This window comes from Fundulus heteroclitus, chromosome 23 (genome assembly GCF_011125445.2).
Source record: "Fundulus heteroclitus isolate FHET01 chromosome 23, MU-UCD_Fhet_4.1, whole genome shotgun sequence".
NCBI lineage: Eukaryota > Metazoa > Chordata > Actinopteri > Cyprinodontiformes > Fundulidae > Fundulus > Fundulus heteroclitus.
This window is the reverse complement of record NC_046383.1, coordinates 3035914-3059543: the sequence shown is the minus strand read 5'-3', so window position 1 is coordinate 3059543 and position 23630 is coordinate 3035914. Positions and strand designations below refer to the sequence as shown.

General features: G+C 40.2%; 1 protein-coding gene across 7 annotated transcripts in view; it reads right to left on the bottom strand.

Moving 5' to 3' along the window:
- diaph2 (diaphanous-related formin 2) overlaps positions 1-23630 on the bottom strand; it is a 510558-nt gene that overhangs the window by 290744 nt on the left and 196184 nt on the right. For all 7 annotated transcript variants that reach the window (XM_036127356.1, XM_036127360.1, XM_036127361.1 and 4 more), the window contains 3 exons: positions 22245-22349; positions 14644-15003; positions 4711-4825 (listed from right to left, as the gene is read on the bottom strand). In XM_036127356.1, coding sequence (XP_035983249.1) covers positions 4711-4825; positions 14644-15003; positions 22245-22349 — 580 coding nt within the window. The remainder of the gene's footprint in view (positions 1-4710; positions 4826-14643; positions 15004-22244; positions 22350-23630) is intronic.

Genomic DNA, 23630 nt, shown 5'->3' with positions numbered 1-23630 from the left:
ATATGGAGCAATACGATGAGGAAAGCTGTTGCCGAAAAAGCATCATGAAGCCGTTTATACATGTCATCTACAAACATGTGGAAGAAGCTGTTCTGCACAGATAAGGCCAGAAAGCAACATGCTATGTATGGCAGAAAAATAACACCCAGCACATCCCCCTGAAAACAGTGGTGGATGCATCGTGCTGTGAGGATGTTTCTCTTCAACAGGATTAGTGAAGATGGTCAGAGATGATGCAAAGATGGATGGAGCTGAATACAGGCCAATCATGGAGAAAACGAAAACATCGTAGAGGCAGGAGAACAGCTAAGAATAAGACCGGAGGTTCGAGTCGAGCATTAAGTTTAACTGAGAACCTGTGGAAAGACTTGGAAATTAATGTTCATAGAAGCTCTCCCTCCAATCTGAGTTTCATTTTAGAAAGAAGTTGGTCAAGGATGTCATTGCACTGAACTGTATTTAGAAGTTTCAGGGCGAGGGGGCTGAACACAAATACATGCAAAACGTTTCAGCTTTATATGAGAACTCACCGTATTTGAAAACTATGCATGATTTTACTTCCTGTTTAAATTGAATTGTTATTCTATGTTGGTCTACGACAGAAAATCCCAATAAAATACAATTAATTTTGCGGTAATGTGGGGAGAAATTCAAAGGATATGAATAATTTTGCATGTGGGATGAACTCGCACTGGTCTTGATATTCACACTTGATTTGATTGATTGATTTTTCAGAAAATAGGAGTTAATTGCAACTAGTATCTTCAAAAAGAGTATTCAGTAATAAAAAAATCTAACTTTTTTCCTTACAGTCGTGCACCTCTTATTCTGATCGACACAGTTGTATGTATAAAATGCACATTGCATATCTTCACATTTGAAAATCATATCTTTTAGAAGGGCAACTGGGTACCCTGGTACATTAAAAAAAAACACAGATCCATGTACACGGATTTTAAAAAGCTGAAAAACAAACTGGACTGTTTGGCATTTATTTAGGAAGCTTACTAGTCTGGAAAAAAGGTCCAAATGAGCCACGGGAGGTAACCATTTTGGAAAATACACAACAAATAAGTGTAGACGCTGATAACAGTCGATGCTTTAAGCCGTTTTCTTTGCCAGCCTTTACAGCATTTTCCCACAAAATTACCGCCGTGATTATACCAAGCACATGTAGCGGCGGCAACAACAGAAAATGCTCAAGTTATTGATAGCCGGAGAGCTTCATCCATCACACTACAATCATCGATTTTTGTTTGTCAGCCCGCTCGACTTGGCCACCCGAATATCCTAAAGTAGCATTGGCAGAAAATGTCCACTGCCTCGGGTCCCCAAAAAAACGGACACGTTAGATAAATAAATAACTGTGGCGCTCCTACAAGACGAAAGCCAAGCCTGAAATCCCACTTGGTTATCATTTCTTTTCTTGGTAACACTCATTAAACAGCAAGACCTATAAAAGCAGCAGGGGAGATGACAGTCTTGCATTCTCAGTTGTTTTAGAGGCTTCTGATCGCAATAAGCGTCTGAAAATTGGGGGCTGTTAAAGAGATTCCTTTTTTTTTTTATTAGTTTCTGTCACTGCCAAAGTGTTGCTTTTCAACAATGCCAGTAACAAGCACGAATCCCAAGGAGGGCGGAGATAACAGAAGCCTTTTTTGCTGCATTTTCTGAGGGCAGCTCTGTAGGGAAGGCATTTACACCTGCTTGCCTCATCTTTCACAATACACCAGGCCCCCAAAGTGTGCTTTACTTATAAATATCCACATCTTGTGGCAAACATGGAACCATAAAAAAAAGCAAAGGAATACCTAACAAGTCATGTATAGGTGTGTGCACATTTGCTTTGAAAAGGGGACCAATATCTCACGGAATAGAATCGGTTTACACCTGTGGTTTGAGGTGAAATCAGCACAAAGGTTTCATGATGTGTCGCCATAATAAAACTCCAGATCCTGAGAGGAGGTGTCTTTGAATGGCTTGGCCCTTGCAGCTTAACGGCCCACCAAATGTTAAAGAACTAGTTCTGATCACTACCCAGGACATCGGCTGACAAAACTACCCAAAAAGTTGAATGAACCGGACCGCTCAGCGTGAATCATGAAACGCACAGGAGGAAAAACAAATGAACTACTCTCTCATTTTAGGTTAATCCATCCTAGCAGCTTTCCAGAGTAGCACCATCTACATCAAAGCCCGTCTCGCTGACTTTCAACTCCACAACTCTACTGACGGGGGTGTTGGGTGTTCAAACATTAAACAGCATTTTTCATTCATGAGAAAATCATGTTCTGTTTCAACAATAGAGGGAAAAGAGCTGATTCAGTCAAGTCGCTGCGGGGGTAATTGATAGGGATCCAGCGGAGGTAACTCCCGGGGGAAATGCTGGATCATGAATTCCTACCATGCCAGCGGGAACATGGACGATCTATTGAGTCCTTTTTTTTTTTTTTTTTTCCAGAAACCCCAGTGGGCCAGAAAGCGAAGTTAATAAAGAATATAAAAGGGCATTTGAAGCTGAACTACAGCCATGTGTTGCAGAACTAGAAACATTTTACTGGCTTTTCTATTCAGAATCTGTTTGAAAATTTGTCTAAGATGTCACGTAAATAACAGAGATAACCTGAGTGAAAACAAAAGGCAGTTTCAGATAATATAGTTATGTATTAAAGGGGGAAAATGGTTATCCAAACTAACCTGTCTCTTTAGCGCATATTCAGTGTTTTTGGGAAAGCTGAGTTTAATTTCTCAAGCCTGATTCCAGTCCAGTCTAATGTGTTAAAAAAAAGCAAGCCACTAGAGCTGTGAATTTTTTTTTTTTAAATCATGTTGATCGACATCGATAATTATCAACAAATTCAAATCATATATTTTATACTGCTGTTTAGCGACCTATGTTTAGATACAGAACACACAAACACTGAATTCAAACTCAACCCTTTATTCAACCAACTTTATACCAAAACTGCAAGTTTTAAAAAAATTCAAAGAACGTGTGCTCTCTGAACTCTTTGAAGGGGGCGGAGCTTGGTGACACAGCATTCCTGTGATTGGTTGGGAGGATGTAATGATTGTAATATTAAACCTACATGATTGGCTACAATGCAAAAGGAAGGAAAGCTGTTCTATTGACCTTTTTTTTCTATCATCGATATATGTCTATCGATCGATATACATTGTTATTGAATTATCGTCCCGCCTTACTCCGGACCGAGCAGAAAGCAACTGGTCCTTCACAAGCCCAAAGCTGGTCTCTGGATCACTGCGTCTCAATTTTTTTTTATTTCTCACAATATCAGGTTTTTTAGTTTAGTTTCTGCACAAGAAAAATGTGTTATAAGACCTTATAGAATAGCAGCTTTGCATAAAAAAAAATCTAGCTACCGTTTTCAGGGTAGCTCCACAGGGTCCAGCAGCGACTCAGTGCAGTCCACATTCAGTCTGAAAGCTACACAAGGCATTGAGACCCCAGTAAAGCCCCGACAGAGAACGGCAGCACAATACGTTGTAAATTTATCATGGCTGCAATGGCACCATAGGCAATATGCATAACGGTGCAAAGAACTAAAAATCAGGATTGGTAAATTATTTAAGTACCGTGCATTCAGTGTCTCTGTCTGTCTGTACCACACATCCCACAGACATCTCTGTGCGTTCGTGTGAAACATGACGGATGTGAAATGTATGACCGACAGGCCCTTTTTCCCTGCCACTTCATTAAGCTTTGAAACAACTGTTCTTTCCAAGCCAGATCCCCCTTTCCATCTGTATCACTCTGGAAAATCACCTTGCGGCAGCCCAGGGAAAATTGCTGTTCATTTCACAGTACAAAAAAAAGAAAAAAAGAAAAAGAAAAACGAAATGAGTCTAATATGTGGACCTGGGGGCTGTGAAAGAGGCAGAGCAAGAAACTGCTGGCAAGCCGACCAGTGTCCAAACAAACACGGGATGTGAGAAAAAAAAACTTGCAGGATTCTGTATGGTTATGTCCACACATGCTGACAGAGCTCAGATTCGACTCCTCTGCGCTTGACAGGGCTGACTTTTCCCCTCCCACTGCTGCTAGAATTAGAGGGGTGTACATACTGTCAAAGCAGTGGAAAACAATCAAATTGTCATGGGGGGATATATCAAGTGCTCTCAAACACCCTCTTCCACAAAAAAAAAAAAAAAAAGACAGAAAACTCTACACTGCAACTGTTATCCATAAGCAAGTTAGGGTTCCTCGTTGTGTATCTGAGAAACAAACTGGCTGCGACAAGTAAACTCCCAGAGCTTCCTTCAAAAGCCTCGCATCCAGCCTGATAGAAGATTGGCCTACTGGGCTGGAAAAGGCGAGAAAGCAAACCAAGCATAGCTGCCACATGTAAAAGTTCAAGATTGCGCTAAAAAGAAGAAGAAGAAGAAGAAGAAAAAAAAAAACAGATCTGTAACCGCTCGATGGATCGAGAGATCAAATGCGACAATTTATGCTTTCTTTACAGTGAACGCACGCTAAACGTGACGTCTGACATGAAAACATTTAAAACTCAGAGCAAGCAGTGAAGATTTTAGACATAAATGCTTTGATTTAGGATAATTAACATCTCAGAGAGGGAAAAAAAAAAGTGTTGCAACAAGATCAAAGTGTACCTTAGCAACCATTGCCTTGGAGGCCAAATGAAGCATGTGTGAGAAGATTAATTAAGGGAGAGAGATGACACCTCTTACCTTTACTCTTTGAGGAGAAGTAGAGGGAGAGCTGAGCAAATAGGTCAGGGTTTTCAAACTTCTCTTCTTTGACTTTGATCCAGAAGCAATTCTCTGCCATTTCCTGAGGCACTATCTGCAATGACACAAGGATTCCATTATCGCCACAATCAGAAGCCGTCACTCCATCAAGCCGCCACTCAAACTTCTTCTAGCTGGAAGATAGGGTCTGCGAGTCCTTTCCTGTGCGCGGATACATGTGTGACCTTGGGTGGCATATTGAGCATCTGAGTGGCAAACGGGACCGACCCAAAAAGGAAGGGCGAAAAAAAGCAAACATGAAAATGTGGGGGACTTGAAATTGTGAATTATTTGACCGTGGTGAAGGTAGCGATGATCTTTCAGCAGCGTCGGCGTGAGAAGAGACGTGAAAGCTCCTCGTCTTTGCTACTTTCTTTTCCATCAGGGAGTTGGATGGCAGAAAAATCTCTATGCAAGTAAGCACACTGAGACAATAGCAGGCCACCGGTAGGGCTTTCTGACATTTCCACTTTCATTCCCACCGTGCTCATCAGCAGACAGGAAACAAGCTTTAGCCCTCCTGGCTACCTAAACACTTTTTGAGCTTTCTGATTTTTTTTTTTTTTTTTTTTTTTCCATAACAGTCTGTGTTGATGCCATTAGCATACAGTCAAGACTTTTTTGTGTGTACTGTGTACCTTTTAAACAACAAAGAGCAATCCAAAGGCTCTCAGCATTTTTTTCTAACATCCACTCCTTCCTACTTCAAAATGTCATATATTTTTTTTGACGTATTTTTTTTTCTCACCGAGTCTAAATGGGCAAATTTTTATGTATAAGATGTTTTTTAAATGTACAAACCTTTTAATAAAATGTGCATAAAATGTAATTAGAGTAAAAATTTCTGCAAATTTGGCCGTTCCATCGTCGCTCCAAAATCCCTCTTTGTTCAAGGGACCCGGGTAGAGCAACTTATTAAATGCAAGAACAGAACACAATTCATATTGATCTGATTCAATGTAGCTTCAATTAAGTAGTGGTAACTTCAAATTGTTAAACAAAACACTTTACTGACATTTAGCGGGTCATAATTTCTGAAAATGATTGTATACCTGATATGACCGGTGGGAACCGAAGCTAATATTGACATTCTTAAAAAGAAATAGAAATAGCATTTGGATTCATAATATTCCTATTGCAATCTTTAAACGCATTTATTCTGTCTCTAAGGCTACGTTCCCACTACATGTCTTTATTCAGATTTTTTTTCTGAAATCTGAAGTTTTTTTATCAGTTTTAAAACGCTGCCCATATCTGACTCCAACTGAACAATATCGCCCCTTTCCCAGTACTACAAACTTTGAGCGGTACGCTAGGGGTCTGTTTGATTTGTTCACTTTGAGTGGATTTCTATTACAACTGAATGTGCCGCAAATGTGGGCGGTGTGGCCGAACCAAGGCGGACCTGCGAGAGAGAAAAGCGACATCAATAACAAAATGTAGCATTGGAGGACATCGACACACAGCTAGGCGAGCTGCTCAGCATATTAGTGCGTTCCATTTGCCTCGTTAGTCGGAGTTGACTAAACCTCATACGTTGTTTTTTAGCAGCTCTCTATTATTTATGTTAAAAAGTAAGGGGAACGACAGTGTGAACTGTTTGCGGCTCCAAACTGACCCGCATGCTCAAAAGAACAATATTAATGACTTCGCACGGCCCGCTTTGGTCCAGCAAACATGGAAGAAAGAGGTTTTATGGATTAAAGTGTCCAACGGAAGCCATTTATTGTCAGTGGGTGCTGAGGGGGAAATAAAAAGCCTTTTATAAAGTTTTGGCTAATAGAGGTCTGTTTGGCGGCAGAGATGCAGCCAGGATTGGTGAGGCAGAGACTTTAACAACGTCACAGAGACGGAGTTCCTTCAAAACTTTAGGATTTCAAGGGCAACTTTTATCTCGACTCCAAAGGCAGGACAGTCGTTACAATCATTATAAAATCCACCTTCCAAAAGCTGAGATACAAATCGGAATCAGGATTCACAAATGGAAGTGGCTCGAATGTGACTTGAAAAGATCAGATCTGAGCGTTCCCACTGGTACTAAAACATACCTGACCTACAGAAAATCTGATTTGGGCCACATTTGCCTGCAGTGGGAACAGAGCCCAAGTGAATCCGGTTGAGCACAAGATGAAGAGTCCTCCAAGGGCTAAAGATAAACACCCCCAGCATGTTACAGGTATTACAACCTCATAATTCATGTGACACTATTCCTCTTCTACTATACATTAAGCTGAGAGCCCCTGAAGTGTCTCTGTTGTGGCTTTTGGGCGTTAGCCCAGCCTAAGATTTCACCAACCGCACTGCTGCAGCCGCCACTATCCTCAAATCAGAGTAATTATATAAAGAAAGAGATGCAAACACGGCAGTAAAGCAACGCAGAAAGTGTTGCAGTAAGTATTCGACGATCCACTTAGTAATAGTGACAAATGTGAACATGTTGGAGTCACTTGGCTGCGTTAATGGAGGTTTATGAAATTCCTATAGAGGCTTTTTTTTTTCAGTGAAGCCCAGACAAAGAGAATCTGCACTTTTATGTTCTCCAATTCGGTTCACTCAGTTACTGCACGCTATCCGCGAACAACGACCAGAGGGAACAGCTGAAACCTCATCCATCCAGTGCCTACACCTGCTTATCTTTCCGGGTGTGTGTGTGTGTGTGTGTGTGTGTGTGTGTGTGTGTGTGTGTGTGTGTGTGTGTGTGTGTGTGTGTGTGTGTGTGTAGTGGGGGTGGAGTCTCCAGCCGTCAATTGGCAATTTAGAGAGGCCACTAACAGTCATGTTTAACGACTGTGGGAGGATGCCGGTGTACCCGGAGAGAACCCACACATGTCAGGGGTAAACCTGCAATCTCCATGCAGGAAGGGTTGGATTCACACCTGGGACCCCAGTGCCACACGACAAAATGCTAACCACTTTTCAGAGCAGAGTTTTGCACACATGAATGTGGCTTTTCTTTGGGCGCTCCTGCAGTCCAAACAGGGTGCATGTTAGGTTAATTGGTAATTCTATCTAAACTGACTCAAGGACTCAGTGTGTGTGTGTGTAGATATGCGTGTACATGGGAAAGAGTTTGGCTCTTTTTCTAAAGAGGCTCCCAGTTGGGCCTTTGATAGACTTGCAACCTGTCCAGGGTGTGCTCCGCCTCTCACCAGATGATACCAGGAAAGGCTCCAATCCCCTGTGGCCCTGAAGGGGATGAAGTGGGTGTGGAAAATAAATGAATATTATTGCTGTGACTGCTGCTGCTCCCACAGCCGCTTATACTGCTGCTCCTGCAATCAATAATGACAATAACTGTCTTATTTCGTTAAATTTGACTCTGCTAATGCAGAAACAACAACAATTAGTAGTAAAATTGTAAAATAACTCACTAAACAGTCGTCAATTTAAAAGGCTGAGTTGATTTGGAAAAGCTATGATGTAAAACCTGGCGGCACATTTTAATAATGGTTTCAAAATAGTGGGTTTGTTCAACACCGAATCATGTCATATTTTAGCATAAGAGAAGGCCAGAAAGCCAGAAAATATTGCAAGTTATGACAAATAAATCACAACCTGCCTTTAATTAGTTTTTATAGAAGATAAGTATTTTGAAATACCTACATTTCTAACACAAAAAGCTCCTGTTGAGTCATGCTCTCAAGAAAGGGGAACATTTCTAAATATAGATGATAACTTTGTATCTGTTAGGGCTTATGCTGGGTTCCATTTGTCCTCTGAAGTTGGTATTTTTAAGCTCCTGGTTGGAAATTTCAACTGCAACGGCCCCTAAAGTCGGAAAAACAAGTCGGAAAGTCGGTGCAACAAGACCATAACTGACTTCCACATTCATGATGGCTGCTACTCGCAGCAACATTGAGTAAAACTTCTACTTTGAGTGTTTTTAACAGTTCCCAATTATTTATGTAACATTTAGTCAGTCATACTTAGCCCGTGCTTATATACACAAAAAACTACATAAAAACCAAGTTTTTGTCATTGTTATTGCTTTAGCAACAGTGGCAATAGTGGCTAAACGACCAATGAAGGATCAAGCAGGAAAGGCAGAGATGACATACTACTAGTTTCAAGTTTGAGGCAAATGGCAATGCACCATTATTCTTGAAGCGTGTCACTCTCATTGACAGTAGATAGAAAAGTGATTATTTTCTTGATAGAAAAGCGATTCCTAACAGCAATGTCCACAGATCGACTAAAATCAATTATTGCTTTCTATAAGTATTCCTTCAGTTTAATAATTAGCGTAAGCTGTGTCTTGTTTGTTTCCCTGTCTGAGCTAAATGAAGGAGAGAACAGTCGACTGCTGCTGCCGTCGGATGGCGTCTTGAGGTAAAACGAACTACAGACTCCATTTGATTTGTGATCATTACTTTCGTCTTGCTAAGCCATTGTGTGCCCATGGATGCCAAGTCTTGCATTTCAAGTGTAGTCTAGAGCAATTCTAGGCCAGAATACATTTGGCACCATTATTTTAAACATATTCGTCAATGTTTGAAAGGAAAATATGTGTGGACAATTATGAGCTTCCAAACCCCGCACAATACATAATAAAATGCTAGAAAAATAAAAAAGAAAGACCTTTAAGTAAATATTTTATAATTTGGGTTTTGTGCAATCAAAGTGTAAAATGTGGATCCCCCCTTTTTTGAAAATCTTTCAGTTTATTGACCATGACCATTTTAATTAGTATAGGTTTTTACTTCAGCTTCCTTTCCATTATGAAATGTTTTTTGATCTGTCACAAAAAAAAACAACAAGCATGGAAGCTTTCAGATGTGAAATGACAAAATATGAACATGTTAATGGGGTATGAATACTTTTGTATGGGATTTTTTTTTTTGGTCATTACAGTTTTAAACTGCCCAAGTCTACACAACAGCACAGAAATTAACAAGGCGTTTGAAAATATGCTTAGCAGTTTCTTTTGGTTATTTCTGGCCTTTTAATATTTGACATTGGTCTTGTAATTTTGTTAATATTTTTGCTGTTGAACTCTTGGTCCATTAAGTGGCTGTGGGATTTTCCTGCAGAGCCTGAGCAGAATAAAGATAGCCTCCGTGTGTTTAAGGGAAGGCATTTATTACAACTTGAGCTAATGAGCCAACGTCGAGCTTAAATATGAGCCTGTCTCGTGGCGCTTTGTACAGCAGCAGTTATTTTCTTCATCCCAGTGCATTCATGTTTCCTTTGTAAAGGAAACATGAATTTTCATATGCTCATAAATATTGTAATCAAGATTTTAATATTATGCTAAAAATCTAATATTATAAATAGTAATAGGCTAAAGTTATTTAGCTGAAACTGACGCTTGAGCGTAATTTCATTTTGTTACAGTGGCCTACTTAATCTTAATTTTCTGTGAGACTTACTAATGCACCAAAAATAACATAAATGCAGGAAATAACCCCTTAAAAGTGATTTGCAATTAAAAGCTGACATTTCCTTATGTAAGCCTGTGTTAGACTTGTCCCATGTGCATGTATTATAGTATTGCTTTAGGCTAATCATGCACTGCCACTGCAACCTGCACTTAAACAGAAAATGGTTACTGTAACTGGAAGTGCAGCAAGCAGCCCTATGTTACATATGAAGTATAAATATATAGGGTGGTAGTCCCATTTATTGGTACACGTAATACCCAGGGTAAAAATGTAATAAAAAGTCTTAAAATGTATATTTTTTTTGCAAAAGCATAATATCACAGAGGAAATTGAACCTTTATTGTTAGTACATTCAATCAGTGGAAGAAGAAAATACTGAGGGTGTTGCCACTTGTGCAAGGGAGTGTTTTCTAACGTTAATGTGTCAAGCTGCAGAGTTTACAGTTGATGCACTTACTGCCACTTCTTATGCGAACAATGACTTTTCCAGTCTGTATTTAGCTGACTGTTTAGCGAAGGGTGTGGCCGGCGCTGTAACACCATGAGCGAGACCACAGTTATAATTAATGTCCTCTGTTTCAAGGTTTATAAAGCTACAATCCTGTGGTTGAGTAGAGTATGGGACACTGGATTTGTGTTGCGAACTTTATCTCCGTCTTCTAGCTTGTTGAGTCTGAAATTGTTATTTCTATAAAAAAATCATCAGTGCCACACTGCTGCTGCCCCTGCTGGTTTTACTTTGTATAAACTTTTTTTTCTCCTTCCAACAGGACAGCATCTCCCTAGAGCCCAAACTGTGGTAAGGTACCTTCAGCGGTACAGACTATGCAGATACTAATCATCAGAAGAGCTTAAACTCGTTGGCGAGGAACCTCATCACTATCTGACGTCCTGGTACCTTTCAGAAAAATTCTTTCAACTTTAACGGTAGAGTGGATGATTTTTTCCTGAATATGTAGGTAAGACAATTTACATCTTTACCACATGCCGTGCGAAAGAGTAAAAAGTATCATCATCTTTTAACTTTTTGTTCTTTGGTTTTTTTTCTTCATAGTAGGTACACCTGGTCTGTCGTTCTGTTAGCAGTGACATCATGCAGAGAAGACAGATCACCCGCTATTACCATCTAATGTAGAACAGATTACTGGATCAATGTGTGCTTCTGTGCTTGTTTGTCTGTCTTGTTGTGTCTCTGCTCTGTCTTCTCTAACCCCCAGTCGGTCGAGGCAGATGACCGTTCATACTGAGCCTGGTTCTGCTGGAGGTTTTCCTTCCCGTTAATGGGGAGTTTTTCTTTCCACTGTCGCTTCATGCTTGGTCGGTATGAGGGATTGCTGCAAAGCCATGTACAATGCAGACGACTCTCCCTGTGGCTTTACGCTTCTTCAGGAGTGAATGCTGCTTGTCGGGACTTTGATGCAATCAACGGGGTTTCCTTAGATAGGAAATTATTTGACCAATCTGTATAATCTGATTGAACTTGGCTTTGGAAAGTGCCTTGAGATGACATGTTTCATGAATTGGCGCCATATAAATAACATTTAATTGAATTGAATTGAAGCATCTACTTTAGAAGAAAACCCTACTTGTTAATCAGTAAACTGTGGAACACTATAGTTAAGTAAGCACAATGATGTTGGATATGTATGAGGCAGAAAAATAGTGGATTTATAAAAAAAAAAAATTGTTCTGTTGTTCTCCTCTCTTTATACAACTGAATAGTAGTCAAGCCTGGCACTTGTGTACTTCCATCTGCTCCATATAGAGAAGACAGATGACTCATGTTCCACTCCACTGACACAGGAGAAGCAGATTGTTTTTCTTCAGGTGGTTATGAATTTCATTTGCATCATCAAACTGACTTCCCTGCAGAGGCAAGGTTAATCCTCGTACACTTTAACCCGTTTACGTACACTTGTGCAGACAGTGGTCATTTGTTCTTTAGCACATGCACACAAATCATCTGGGCAAAACCACATCAACCGTTAAAAATGAGTGATGATAGCCATGATACAGGATCAAGGTGCAAACAAACAAACACAGCCTCCCCGGGAATTGGTAATCATAAACTGCACTGTTGCTTTCCACATTTTGTAAAAACAGAGACAGGATGAGCTCCTCCACGGCTGTAGGAGCCGGAAACTAACAACTCAGGAAACAAGTGGGACTCTGAAGCTGCATGTCTAGCATTTGTTAGAAAGATTTCAATAGGATTACCCCTGACCTGAACTTCTCTCCTATTGTTTCATTTAGCACCTCGTTCCTTTTGATACAACATTTCACCAAAAATTTCCCTGGTTTTGTCCGCACAGCTCTGGCAGAGTCGACAGCGTTCACATGCTTTACTGTAAGGAAATATAAGAACACCAGTTCTGAGGGAATCCATACAAGTCAACATAAAGGCCAGTGTAACAGATGTTAGATGTGTGATTCATCAAAGGATCCACCTTTGGTTTGATCATTGCTCTGCAACCGCTGACCAACTCAGTTATCAATTTTTCAAGTTAGCTGACTGCAGCATCTACTCAAGTAGTTTGAAGACATTCTCAAAGCAGTTAGACATTGTTTGTATAACTGCTGATTACTAAATGTACAGTGGACGATTTCTCTAGATATGTGGGTAAGAAACGCCCAAGAATCAACATTAAGGTGGACTTGATGCAAGTGCCTTCACGTATTTTGTTCTTGCTAAAGCCGAGTCTGAATATGCAGAATATCTACTACCAAACCGTAATGTGGATTAGAAAACCATGTTAACAGGAACCAGCCCTGAATGGTGACTGGCTAGTTGGAAGGCCCTAAAAAACATATTTTTCCAGTCCATTAACGTAATATACGTACAACTTATTCCTTGTGAATGTTTTTACTGAATAAAGAGGTCTCCAGATAAGGTTTTTGTTGTATTATCAGGTGGGGAAAATGAAGTAAGAGGAAGCACAGAGATGTAAATTATGCCCAGATATGATGTTGACTCAGGTGGTGAGAGCACAGCATGTTAAGCAGATAATAGGAAGGCTGGTTGTATTAAATAAAATGTTCTCAGTGGATTTCTATCATGGACTAATAACAATATAAAACACAAAATCATCCCTTTTCTTTCTTTTTTGGTGCAAAACCAACTTTCAGCCCAGAGAAGTTCTTCTGAAGAGAACCAACATCAGTGTTAGAGGCTTCAGTTTACAAAGGCTGACTTCATTTTGCTTCAAAGTGAACCTTATCACCTGTCCATATTAATATTTGAGCCATTTAGTTGGTGGTGGCACCTTTTTAAGCAGGGAGTGTTTGTACCCATATACATATTGTTGTGTTTCAAAAAACATTATACCACCTAATAGTTGTGTGGCATGGAAATGACATAGTTTTTAGCGTTTCATCTTGTTTGTAGTACAAGGAGACGCTGTGTAGCTGTGTTTACAGAAACCAAAAAGATAATCTTGCCTATAAAAGGCTGTAGTCGTGTGCACAGGACATTAAATAATCTGGCAAAGAATTTGAGCTCATCCATATAACCACTTTGGCCATGTTTAAATTGAAATATTGTCTGTCTACCATGACCCCCCTAAAACTTTTAGAATACTTTTAGCTTGGAATATAAAAAGCAGCAATTAGGGTTTAAAAGATGCTTTACAGCTACATCTGAGTTGTTTCAGAAGGTCACACAACATTCAAAGGACATTCAAAGTTGGATTATTTTGCTACATGATGTTAGAAATAAACAAGTTGTATCCATCAGCAAGACAAAACGTCATTGAAAACGTAGCTACATAAAAGCTTTGCTCTAGACCTTGATCATTTTCTGAACAAATCTGCATATGCTATAAAGGTGTATGTATAAATGCTACATTTAAATAAGCACAAGAAAACCTGAACCCACAAAACCACTCAACATAATTTGCACTATGAGCATGACTACGGGGGAACAAATCTGACATTCTGTTTGCAGCCTGTGACTAAAGACTGAAGCACAAGGGCACACAAGTAGTGTGAAAAACCATTAAATCGATGCTAAAATTTACTGGAGATAATAGATAAAACATCCACGGTGAAATATAACCTAGGTGGAAGAGAATCTACCATTGAAATTGTTTTTAAATGTGATGGAACATTACACAACACATTCTTCCTCCAAATATGCTAAGATGGTGCAAATCCAAAGACATCTGAGCAGTGAAAATTGTTTACTGTCGAATCCTTTGAAATAGGTGTTGTGAGAGGAATAGTGTGGCATGTGGTAGAACGGCTGCTTGAACAGATTAAGGGTGCTTTGGGATAAATCTCCTTCTGGTTTGAACTTAACATTATACTGGGGAGGCATAAAAGATCAAGAACCAACTAAAGTAGGTGCAAAATGACGGCCTGTGTGGCGGCGCGCAAACTGAATAAATTTCATCCGTAAACAGAAAAATAGGATTCCTATTAGAGCCTTAAATCAGACGAACAGAGAAGGAACACAAGTCTGCACCACGACTGATCAATGCACAGACTGCCATACCTTGGACCAGTTGACCCTCTTCATCACCGTTTCAGGAGTGTAAGTCTTCTTTGGGTCCAGTCCGTAAGGCAGCTTGACTACAGGTAATCCAGGAGGTGGAGGAGGACCACCGATGCCACCAAAGGGAGGCGGAGGCGGCGGGGGCCCACAACCCGGAGGGGGCGGAGGTGGTGGGGGTCCTCCACCTGGCGGCGGCGGAGGCGGCGGTGGAATAGAGGCGTGGCCGGGCAGAGGAGGAGGAGGGGGAGGTGGAGGACAGCCGCCAGGTAGAGGAGGAGGAGGGGGCGGAGGGGGAGGCGCCGCACCTCCTGGTAGCGGTGGAGGAGGTGGGGCTCCAGGTGCGGCTGGGCCTGCAGCAATCTGCAAAAACAAATTGGAAAAGCGTGTAACAGACTGCGTGATGAGCGAGACGATTTAAACCTGAATCTGATCTGATCAAAAGTCCCAATCCCACCAGAGATTCATCTGGAACCGAGTCAAAAACCTTCTGCAAACCACAGATTGACTGACTCACCTGAGAAATACACTGAATACTCAATACTTTTCACTCTTTTTTTTTACTTGTAATCCTTTAACATAGTAATGTATGTCACAAGTTGAAGAATCGGTCCCACAATGACTTTCCTAAGCGTAAATATGTTGAACATCAAACGAGGCAGCGATTATAATACCAAAATTAACTTCTAACCCTCTTTTTAATGCAGCACAAGGATACATTGTGTTATAGTCCAGGGATAAAGCTTAAGAGACGGCATAATTTCAGATCATTTGAGCTTTCTAAAGGTATTCTTCAGAACTTAAACTTCCTGTCTTGCGTCATCTCAAATTGGAGAAGATAAAAAAAAAATAGATTAAATTATAATTTTTGTTATTTGAACACTATTTGATCTCTTGCACGTGTTGGACTTTAAACACACATCATCCATTATGATGATGTGCATTGATGCAGTTTTAGATATTGGTTTCTCCAACCGACTGCAAAATAATTTCAACTAAAACTGGTAGCACAGGTCAGTTTATCATACTGTTCAGACTACAGCTACATTCAAGCTAAATGTTGCTTTAAAGTACATGGAAGAAAGAGTTTTGACCAAAAGTGGGTCGTTTTGATTCCGTTAATCCTCTTGTGAATTCCTGGGCAAAATGTTAAGACAAAAAAAAAAAAAAAAAAAAGAATTAAAACAACTTTAATTTACGACAGATGAGAATGTTGCTTTCCCATCAAGAGCTCATTATGAGTGCTTACAATAGCGAGCTATTAAACAGTCAACAGGGACGTAATTATAACCTGAGACATGTCAGCACTATCAAACATTTCAAATTAGCCGGTAAAGGTCCAGTGCAAGGCCGAAAGAAAAAGAAATGTTTATGGGAATAAAATTTATGCCAATTCCGCAACTGCAGACACCGTTGCTCCAGTTACGCTTAGATTAGATGTCTCCTCTAACCGAAGAGCATTTCCACTTCTCATTTCCAAAAGCAATTCCACCACTATGTACATTTCCCCCAGTCACTTGATTGTGTGCGTAAAAAAGTAATTGGTTTCATATTTAAAGACGTTACATGGCGTTTCATTACATAATGGCATTGACTGATTTCTTATTAGGGGCAGAAATTAAAATAGGCGTTCTTCAAGGAGCTTCTCGCTCAGATTGCTCAGAGCCCTTCGCCGAACAATAATAAGAAAAAAAAACTCAACGAACTGATTACACGTCTGTCAATCTTTTAAGGCTAATAGGAGAGAATGGATTCAAATTAGCCGCTGAATTAGAGCAGATTTGTTTTCAGAGTTAAGGGCCTCCATCTCTATCGTCTGATCCATCAGTGACGAGCTCAAATACCAGATTTAAAAATAAAATACGGAGTAATTGACTATTTTCCCCAGTTTTAGTCATCTATGAATAAAAGATGTAAATTTAAGCAGGCATTTGACGATTTATAGAGAAAATGCTCAAAAATATTCCCTTTTAACATTTCCGACAGTCTGTATATCTTTGTGGTACATCCATTACTTAGTTATTTTGTTTAGTGGGTCCCATTTAGATACATGCTCTTTAGTTCTTTCACATAGAGGTCAGCTTAGTCTGAATGATCTGAACGTCATGTGATTAAATGTTTGATGCAATCTCATCTATGATAATAAAAAAAAAAAAACATTCAATCACAAGTGGTACGTATGAAGATTACAAACAGGCATGCAATTTCTGTGTGTGGGTGCAAATAGTTCCAGCCTTTGACTGCTCTCTTTAGCTTGATCAAATATCCTAAACATACAGAGGTCTAACATCTGTTAGCTTGTTCACATAGATATTGTTTTATAGATTCCCAGAGGAGTCATTTTTAATTTATAATTTATGGATAAATATAGCATTTCGACTTCAAAGAGGAAAATCTGATTAAAGACTCTTACCTTCACATACATTTTAATTAAACTGGTATCTTTGTACAGTGCATCTTAGAGCCCATTCACATCTGGCACTAACATCCATACTGGGTGACCCAATCATCTCTGGGCAACTGTAAACACGCCACAAACCACTTTTTCTAGACCAACTCTGAAGGTGGTCTGGCACGTAAACCTGCATTAGTTTAGCAACCTCAACACAGTCAGCTCTGACGTGACGCGATGTCACTCGCTTTAAGGGACAGAGTTGTCTGGATACGTCTGAGAAAAAAAAAAAAGCGTTTAAATATTATGTTCCAAAAACGGTGTTACATTTAGGTCCTGCTGCTAGGTGATTTGAAAACAGCTATCTGGAGGACTGTCCTAGATATATCCCTGACAGTATTTATGTTTTTCAGCTTCTCGGTTGGGGTTCTCTCCTGCTTGCTGGATATGCGGATGTGATACTGCGGAGCCTTCTTTATGGTCTGATGGCGTCTTCTCATTCTTTTGAATACCCTACATGGTCACAGTGTTGACAGATTTTCTATGACCATCCCTGAAGGTGCAACAAGATCTGGTAGATATTTTCTGCACTGATAACACATTATTTAGGATGCAGCTGGTAAGTTTTGAAGTCTTTATGATTTTCTGTAAAAACCAACAATTTAGGATTTTGTTGTTTTCTCTGGAAAATAGGAAAAATCTTGTGAATGAGAAGAGCTTGTGTCTCATTTCATGTCCTCGACGTATGGCTATGCCCATAGCAATCATATAACCAATCTGCAGCTACATTTCCAGTCGTTTTGTTCAGCTTTTTGCTCGCAGTAAAGGCGTTGCAGAGAAGCTGGCGACAAACAGCTAACTGTAAAGTGTTTTATTGCTGTGGAGCTCTTTAGGGGTAAAAGTCTTTAGTGTCTGTGCACTAATGTAACGCTTTGTGAAGTCAACATTTACTGCATTTTCTCTACTTTACTTATCCCATATCACGTCTTTTGAGCTGCATGACTAAAATAAGAGTTTGTAGCTAAAACAAGGTAACTAACGTGCAACTCTGATGAATCGTAGACATGTTAATGCTTGACTAACATGTTTTTTTTTACTCCTTAGCTGACAGTTCACTAGCTTATCTGGCTATAATTGTATTTGCAGATTTTGATCCCAGCTGTGAATGCCTGTGACTTGCAAGGTCTGCTTTTATCCGAATTAGGCAGGATGCATGTTAATACCAGGTCTGAACAGGGCCTCAGGGTGCAGATCAAGCATGCAAAAAGGACTAAAGATCAGTCTCTTAATCAATCAGACATTTAAAGCTTTATAATCCTTCATTCCTTGACTGGACACTTGGATTTGAAGGTGATTAAATGTGGGATTTATGTGTCAAGGGCCAAGCATGCAACAAAGACACCCACCTTGGCTTCAGATTCCCTGACGAGTCTCTGAGCCTCTTTGAGTCTGTATTTTTCTACAGTTAACTGTGCAGAGAACACACACACACACACACACAAGACACACCAGAGATGTGCATCACAGGAACAGGCATGAAACAACACAGACAGGGCAACAAAGAAGCACAAATGGGGGTTGGTTAGCTAGACAATGAAAAGAGCACTAGTGAACTTCAACAGGTACAGAATTCACACCAAACACAATAAAGACAAGATGGAAGTGAAGAGAGGAAAGAGAGATGGGGGGGGGGAGGAGTGGGGCGCTTAGACAGTTAATGACAATGGTTGTACAAGGCTATATTCCCATTATGTCAGAATGGGCTATTTCATGTGCAAAAGGCTGAGTGTGATGTACTTTTACACCTAAAACAAGATGTAATCTATCTTCAAAGGAACATCAGTGTAGAGCAATGACTGTATAAAAGGAACACGGCGCAGCATCGCTGACAGTTGCTGCTCCTTCAAAAACCTTCTTCCATTTCCAGTTTTTTTTTGTTCCTCCTGGCGTTTCGAAAATACATTTCAACTCCGCACCCTCAGATGTGTGATGGCCACTGATTTCACTGCGCAGGTCTTTGTTTTAGAAATGTGCCCATTGTGCTTTGATAATTCACTCTCTGCAACCTTGCCAAAAGTAAGAGAACAGGACCGTATTCTGCAGAAATGAAAATATTTTCCATGGAGTGGATCTTTCAAAAACTCTGTAAAGAGTGCAGAAACATAAATATTTAATGGGCATGCTTAAAAAAAAAACAGAGATGGAAACTTTCAGTTGTGTGGCTTAAAATTATATTTTTATTTTACTGAAATCTTTTAATTGAAATATTTAAAGCTAAAATCTCTTTATTTTATACTCCATGGTTTTGATATAAAATATCGACTTTAGCACGTCCGTCCTGGTTTCTGAACCAAATTTTTGTCTACAAGTACATCTCAATCGAGCAGAAAGTTTGATTTCTCTAAAGTTCGGACCACTGAGTCCAGGTAAGACCGTCGTGACATCTCCGGGTCAGAAAAGGCTTAAGGTAAGGAATCGGCCAGATTTAGCTACCTTCACAAGGTTGTGGTTTCCTCTGTTACTTGTGCACCTTCTGCTAGCACATTTCGTCCTTCCACTAAACTTCTTTAGTGACTACCTTTAGTGTCTTACCCTCCTTGTGGAGGTTGTCTGCTGGATAACTGTTGAGTCAGAAGTCTTCCCCATGGCTGTATAGCTTAGCTGCCCCCCCTTTGGCAATACAGACAGACTGCATGCTGGGAAACCTTTGATCGACCAGATACATGTTCTAAAACATTACGTACAAAGAGGGGATAGGTTGCTGGCCCAACTGAGCCGACCTTTTTTTTTTTTTTTTGTTGGCTGTAAGCCATAATCGTCAGAATTAAAAGAAATAAATACTTGAAATGCATCACTGTGTCTGTAATGTATTGAGGACTGCTCTTATTTAAGCCACCCAAAGAACAACAAAGCTCACAAAGAAGTTCCTTCAGAGTGAGCCCAGCTACATTTGTCAGTTAAGTCAAATTTTATAATCAGCCAAGGTAGACGGCAGTCTGGCATTAAAAGACTGAGAGGTCTACTACACCTCCAGCTCCTCTGGGGGCCATGCTGGGTCAGCTACAAGCTGGCCAGGTTGTTAAAACCTATTAATGGGATGGCGCAGTGTGCTCCAACGAACCACTGCAGTGCTACATTATTCATCACCTCCAGAGCCGATTCAGTGAATAGCTTTCCCTCCTGCCTTGAATGGTTGCGAGCAAAAGGTTTGGGGAATGGTGGATGAGTTCTATTTTCTTGTGATTTCAGTGTCCTTTGTTGATGTTTACAAGGCGAACCTCCTCTCAACTCGTTTGGGAGATAATCAAACAGACGCATCAAACATGCTGCTTGTTACAATGCCAAAGTTGTGGAGAAAGACTCATTAAACATGCTGGTTCACAAACAAGGTGAAGAGAGGCAACTCAGACAGGCGTATGTCTTAATGCCTGACAGGAATTTTGTCGAGGAGATGAAAGGTTAGGGTTAGCTCCAGCTTCATTCATATTCAGTAAAAAAAAATAAAAAAAAATAAAAACCCTGGCAGTGATCCCGTAGTGACTTTGATGGACAAACTGAATGTGTGTCCTCACGCAGATCTGAAGGCTTTGCGCACTGATGGGTACTGACTTCTCTAAAGCAGCGTGGAAAACGTGGGGTGGGTTCTAAAAGGAGGAAGCAGAATCACATCAGAATCCGACGACTTTCTGCGTGAATGCCTCGGCAGACCGTGACATCAACACTCTTTGGTGCCGGCGCTGTTACTGAGTGAACAAGACCCAAAGTTAGCTATTTTCAGTGTTGGTTAGGTGTTCGAACACGGTAAAATATGTCAAGATACAACTAGAGTTTACGCGGGCTTTGACAGCACCAGCCTTTTAGCAGACGAGATGAAGATGAACAGAGTAGAGCAAAAGTTGCATTATTTTGCCCTTTTGAGCTTTTAACAGAAAGGATTAGGAAATGTTCACTGAGTTTTAGAAATTTAAATTTAAGGTTGAGTATTTCCATTCTTTTGGGAATACCATTGAGACTGACAAGGCTAAGCAGCTAATAGCTAACATTAGAAAATACTATTTTACAGGATCTACATCGACAGCTTGACGTTCTGTTCTCCCAATAAAAAAAAAATTATGGATGACAAAACAGTAAGAATTAAACATGTTTTAGTAGTTCTTATACCTTATGTTACACTACTGAGGTATAAATCAGAACTACTTAAAAGCCGTATTTGCAGCTCAAACCTTTATAAAAGCCAGGAATCAAAAAATCTCCCAAAAAATTGTCCTGTCTGCATCTCCGATGTAAAGTGTGGCTTATGTGGTGTTAAAGTTTGACTTCTGAGCCTTTTTGCTCCACATTACCCATCTATGTCCAGATGGAGCTGGCAGGAGAAGCTTTGGCTTGTAATTGTGTTTAAATTGGTGTGGTCAAGTTGTGAAAGAATATTGCTTGCATGACTTCAGCCAAGAGACCAGACAAAAATCCTGCACTGTGAAGCGTAAGGATGAGGAGTATGCTAGAGCAGAATCTGGGAGCTGTAAAAACAGCTTGAACCACAAACTAAGGCTCACTTATCGAATCGTTAGGAGCAAACAGGAGCAACGATAAATGAAAATTTGAGATAAAAAAGCAATCTCAGAAACAAATGAAGCAATACCACCCCTCCATGCTGGATTATATTAAATTCTCAAAGAAGAGAAGCAAACTGCCCTTTTATCCCAAGGCAGTCCTAAAAGGGGTTGCAAATTGGGTTAAGGGGGAAATAGCAGTCATTTTCTGTGCTCAGAACGGAGGGTTTTGCCTGGGAAGAAACGACGTGGAAGCCAGGAAAAGAAACGCAATCCATCTCTGAGATGATAGAATTTCATAGGAAAAGCTTCAATAAAGCAATTCTCACTTACAAAGAGCTACAACTTAGGAAGGAGATTGACCCTTTATTAAATCAAGTGGTCTTGCATGGATGATAACGCCCACTTACAGCACCTTCACATCTGTAAGTGGGGTGAAAAGGTATCCTTCTGACCCAATCAAATGGTTTCTGGAGGTCCCATTACTTCTTGATGCCATGATTTTTCAGACACATTTTCATTTATGTGAATGTTTGAAAAGAATTTAACCTCATTCATCTCAACGGGATCAAAATAATTTTTTTGGGGGGGAGGGGAAAGTTGCTTATTTGGTAGTATTATGGCTGGTTTGCAGAGTAGTTGGATGTCCTTTGCAGATTTACCTGGGTCTCCAGAGTTTGTATTTTTGACTCCAGCTCCTTGATCTTTTCCTCCTTTTTTTGAGACTCGGCCTGGGCCTCCTGTCGAGCGCTGAACTCCTCATCAAACTGCAAAAAAGAAACAAAACAGAAACATGCATGTCTGCGTGAAGGTAACAAACACGTGTAGAGAGACGGAAAGGTAAGTAGCGGGTTGTTTCCGGAGAGTCATCAAGGGAAAACGCATCTAGAGAAACAGAAATCACGGCACTTTTCACTCTGAAGCCGGCTTCTCTCCCTTACAGCCCTGGAGTCCCGTCATCCTTCGTCTCTGTTTGGAGCGTGGTTTTCAAGTCTGTTGATGGATCTAACCTTTGCAGAAACCAAGTCGTGTCGCAACAATGATTTCACCGGCCCAGCGGGGGTGCACAGAGGAACGCAGGGACACGAGTCTTAAGAAAAAAACATTCAGGACCCCTGCTGTTGTCACATTGAAGTCAAGACTCTGTATCTTGCCTTATTACAGAGCTGAGAAAAGGTAGCTGCTCGATTACAGATATCTTTTGTTTTGCTTTGCTGTTAAACTAGCACCTTTAAAGTCATCAAACAGAGACAATCTGAGTGTATTGAAAAAGCAGTTTTCAAATGATGTTTTAATTTATTAAAGGAAACCTCACCCTGAGTGACAAACAGATTACACGACTGATTTATTTATGAGGTAACTGACTGACCACAATATTTGGGAAGCTGAGTTTAATTTCATAAGCCCAAGAATGATTATTGCTGAACTTGTAGAAGCAATGAAGCAATTAAATAGAACCTGTCTGACAGCAGGAAGTAGACTAGAAGATCTAAAAATGTAGCACATTGTACCCAGAACTAAAGAAATGTAACAACAGCTAAGTAACAAAGTCACTGACATCTATCAGTCTGTCATTTTTACAGGTTTGGGACTCTAGGAAACCACAGAGTCATTATTAACAAATGGAGAAAATATTGAAACAGTGGTGAGCCGGCCAACCAAAATTACTCCAAGAGAGTAATGGAAGCTCATCCAGGAGGTCACAAAAGACCCAGAATAGCATCTAAAGCACTGCAGGCCTCACTAAATTTCGGGATCTGTGTTCACGTTTCAACAATTGGAAAGACAGTCGTCAAAATTTGCATCTATGGGAGAATTTCACAGCAAGAAAACTACCTCTAACCAAAAAGAACACAAAGGCCCCTCATTTTTACAAAGCCTTAGACTATTTGGTAAATAATCTGCGGTCTGATGAGACAAAAGTTTAAAATTTTGGCCATAACAGCCAACATAAGACATTTTAAAAGAAGAACTACACATCAACAGGAAAGCACAGTGGTGGCAGTGTGACGTTCTGGGGTTGCTTTAGGACCTGGACGACTTGCCTA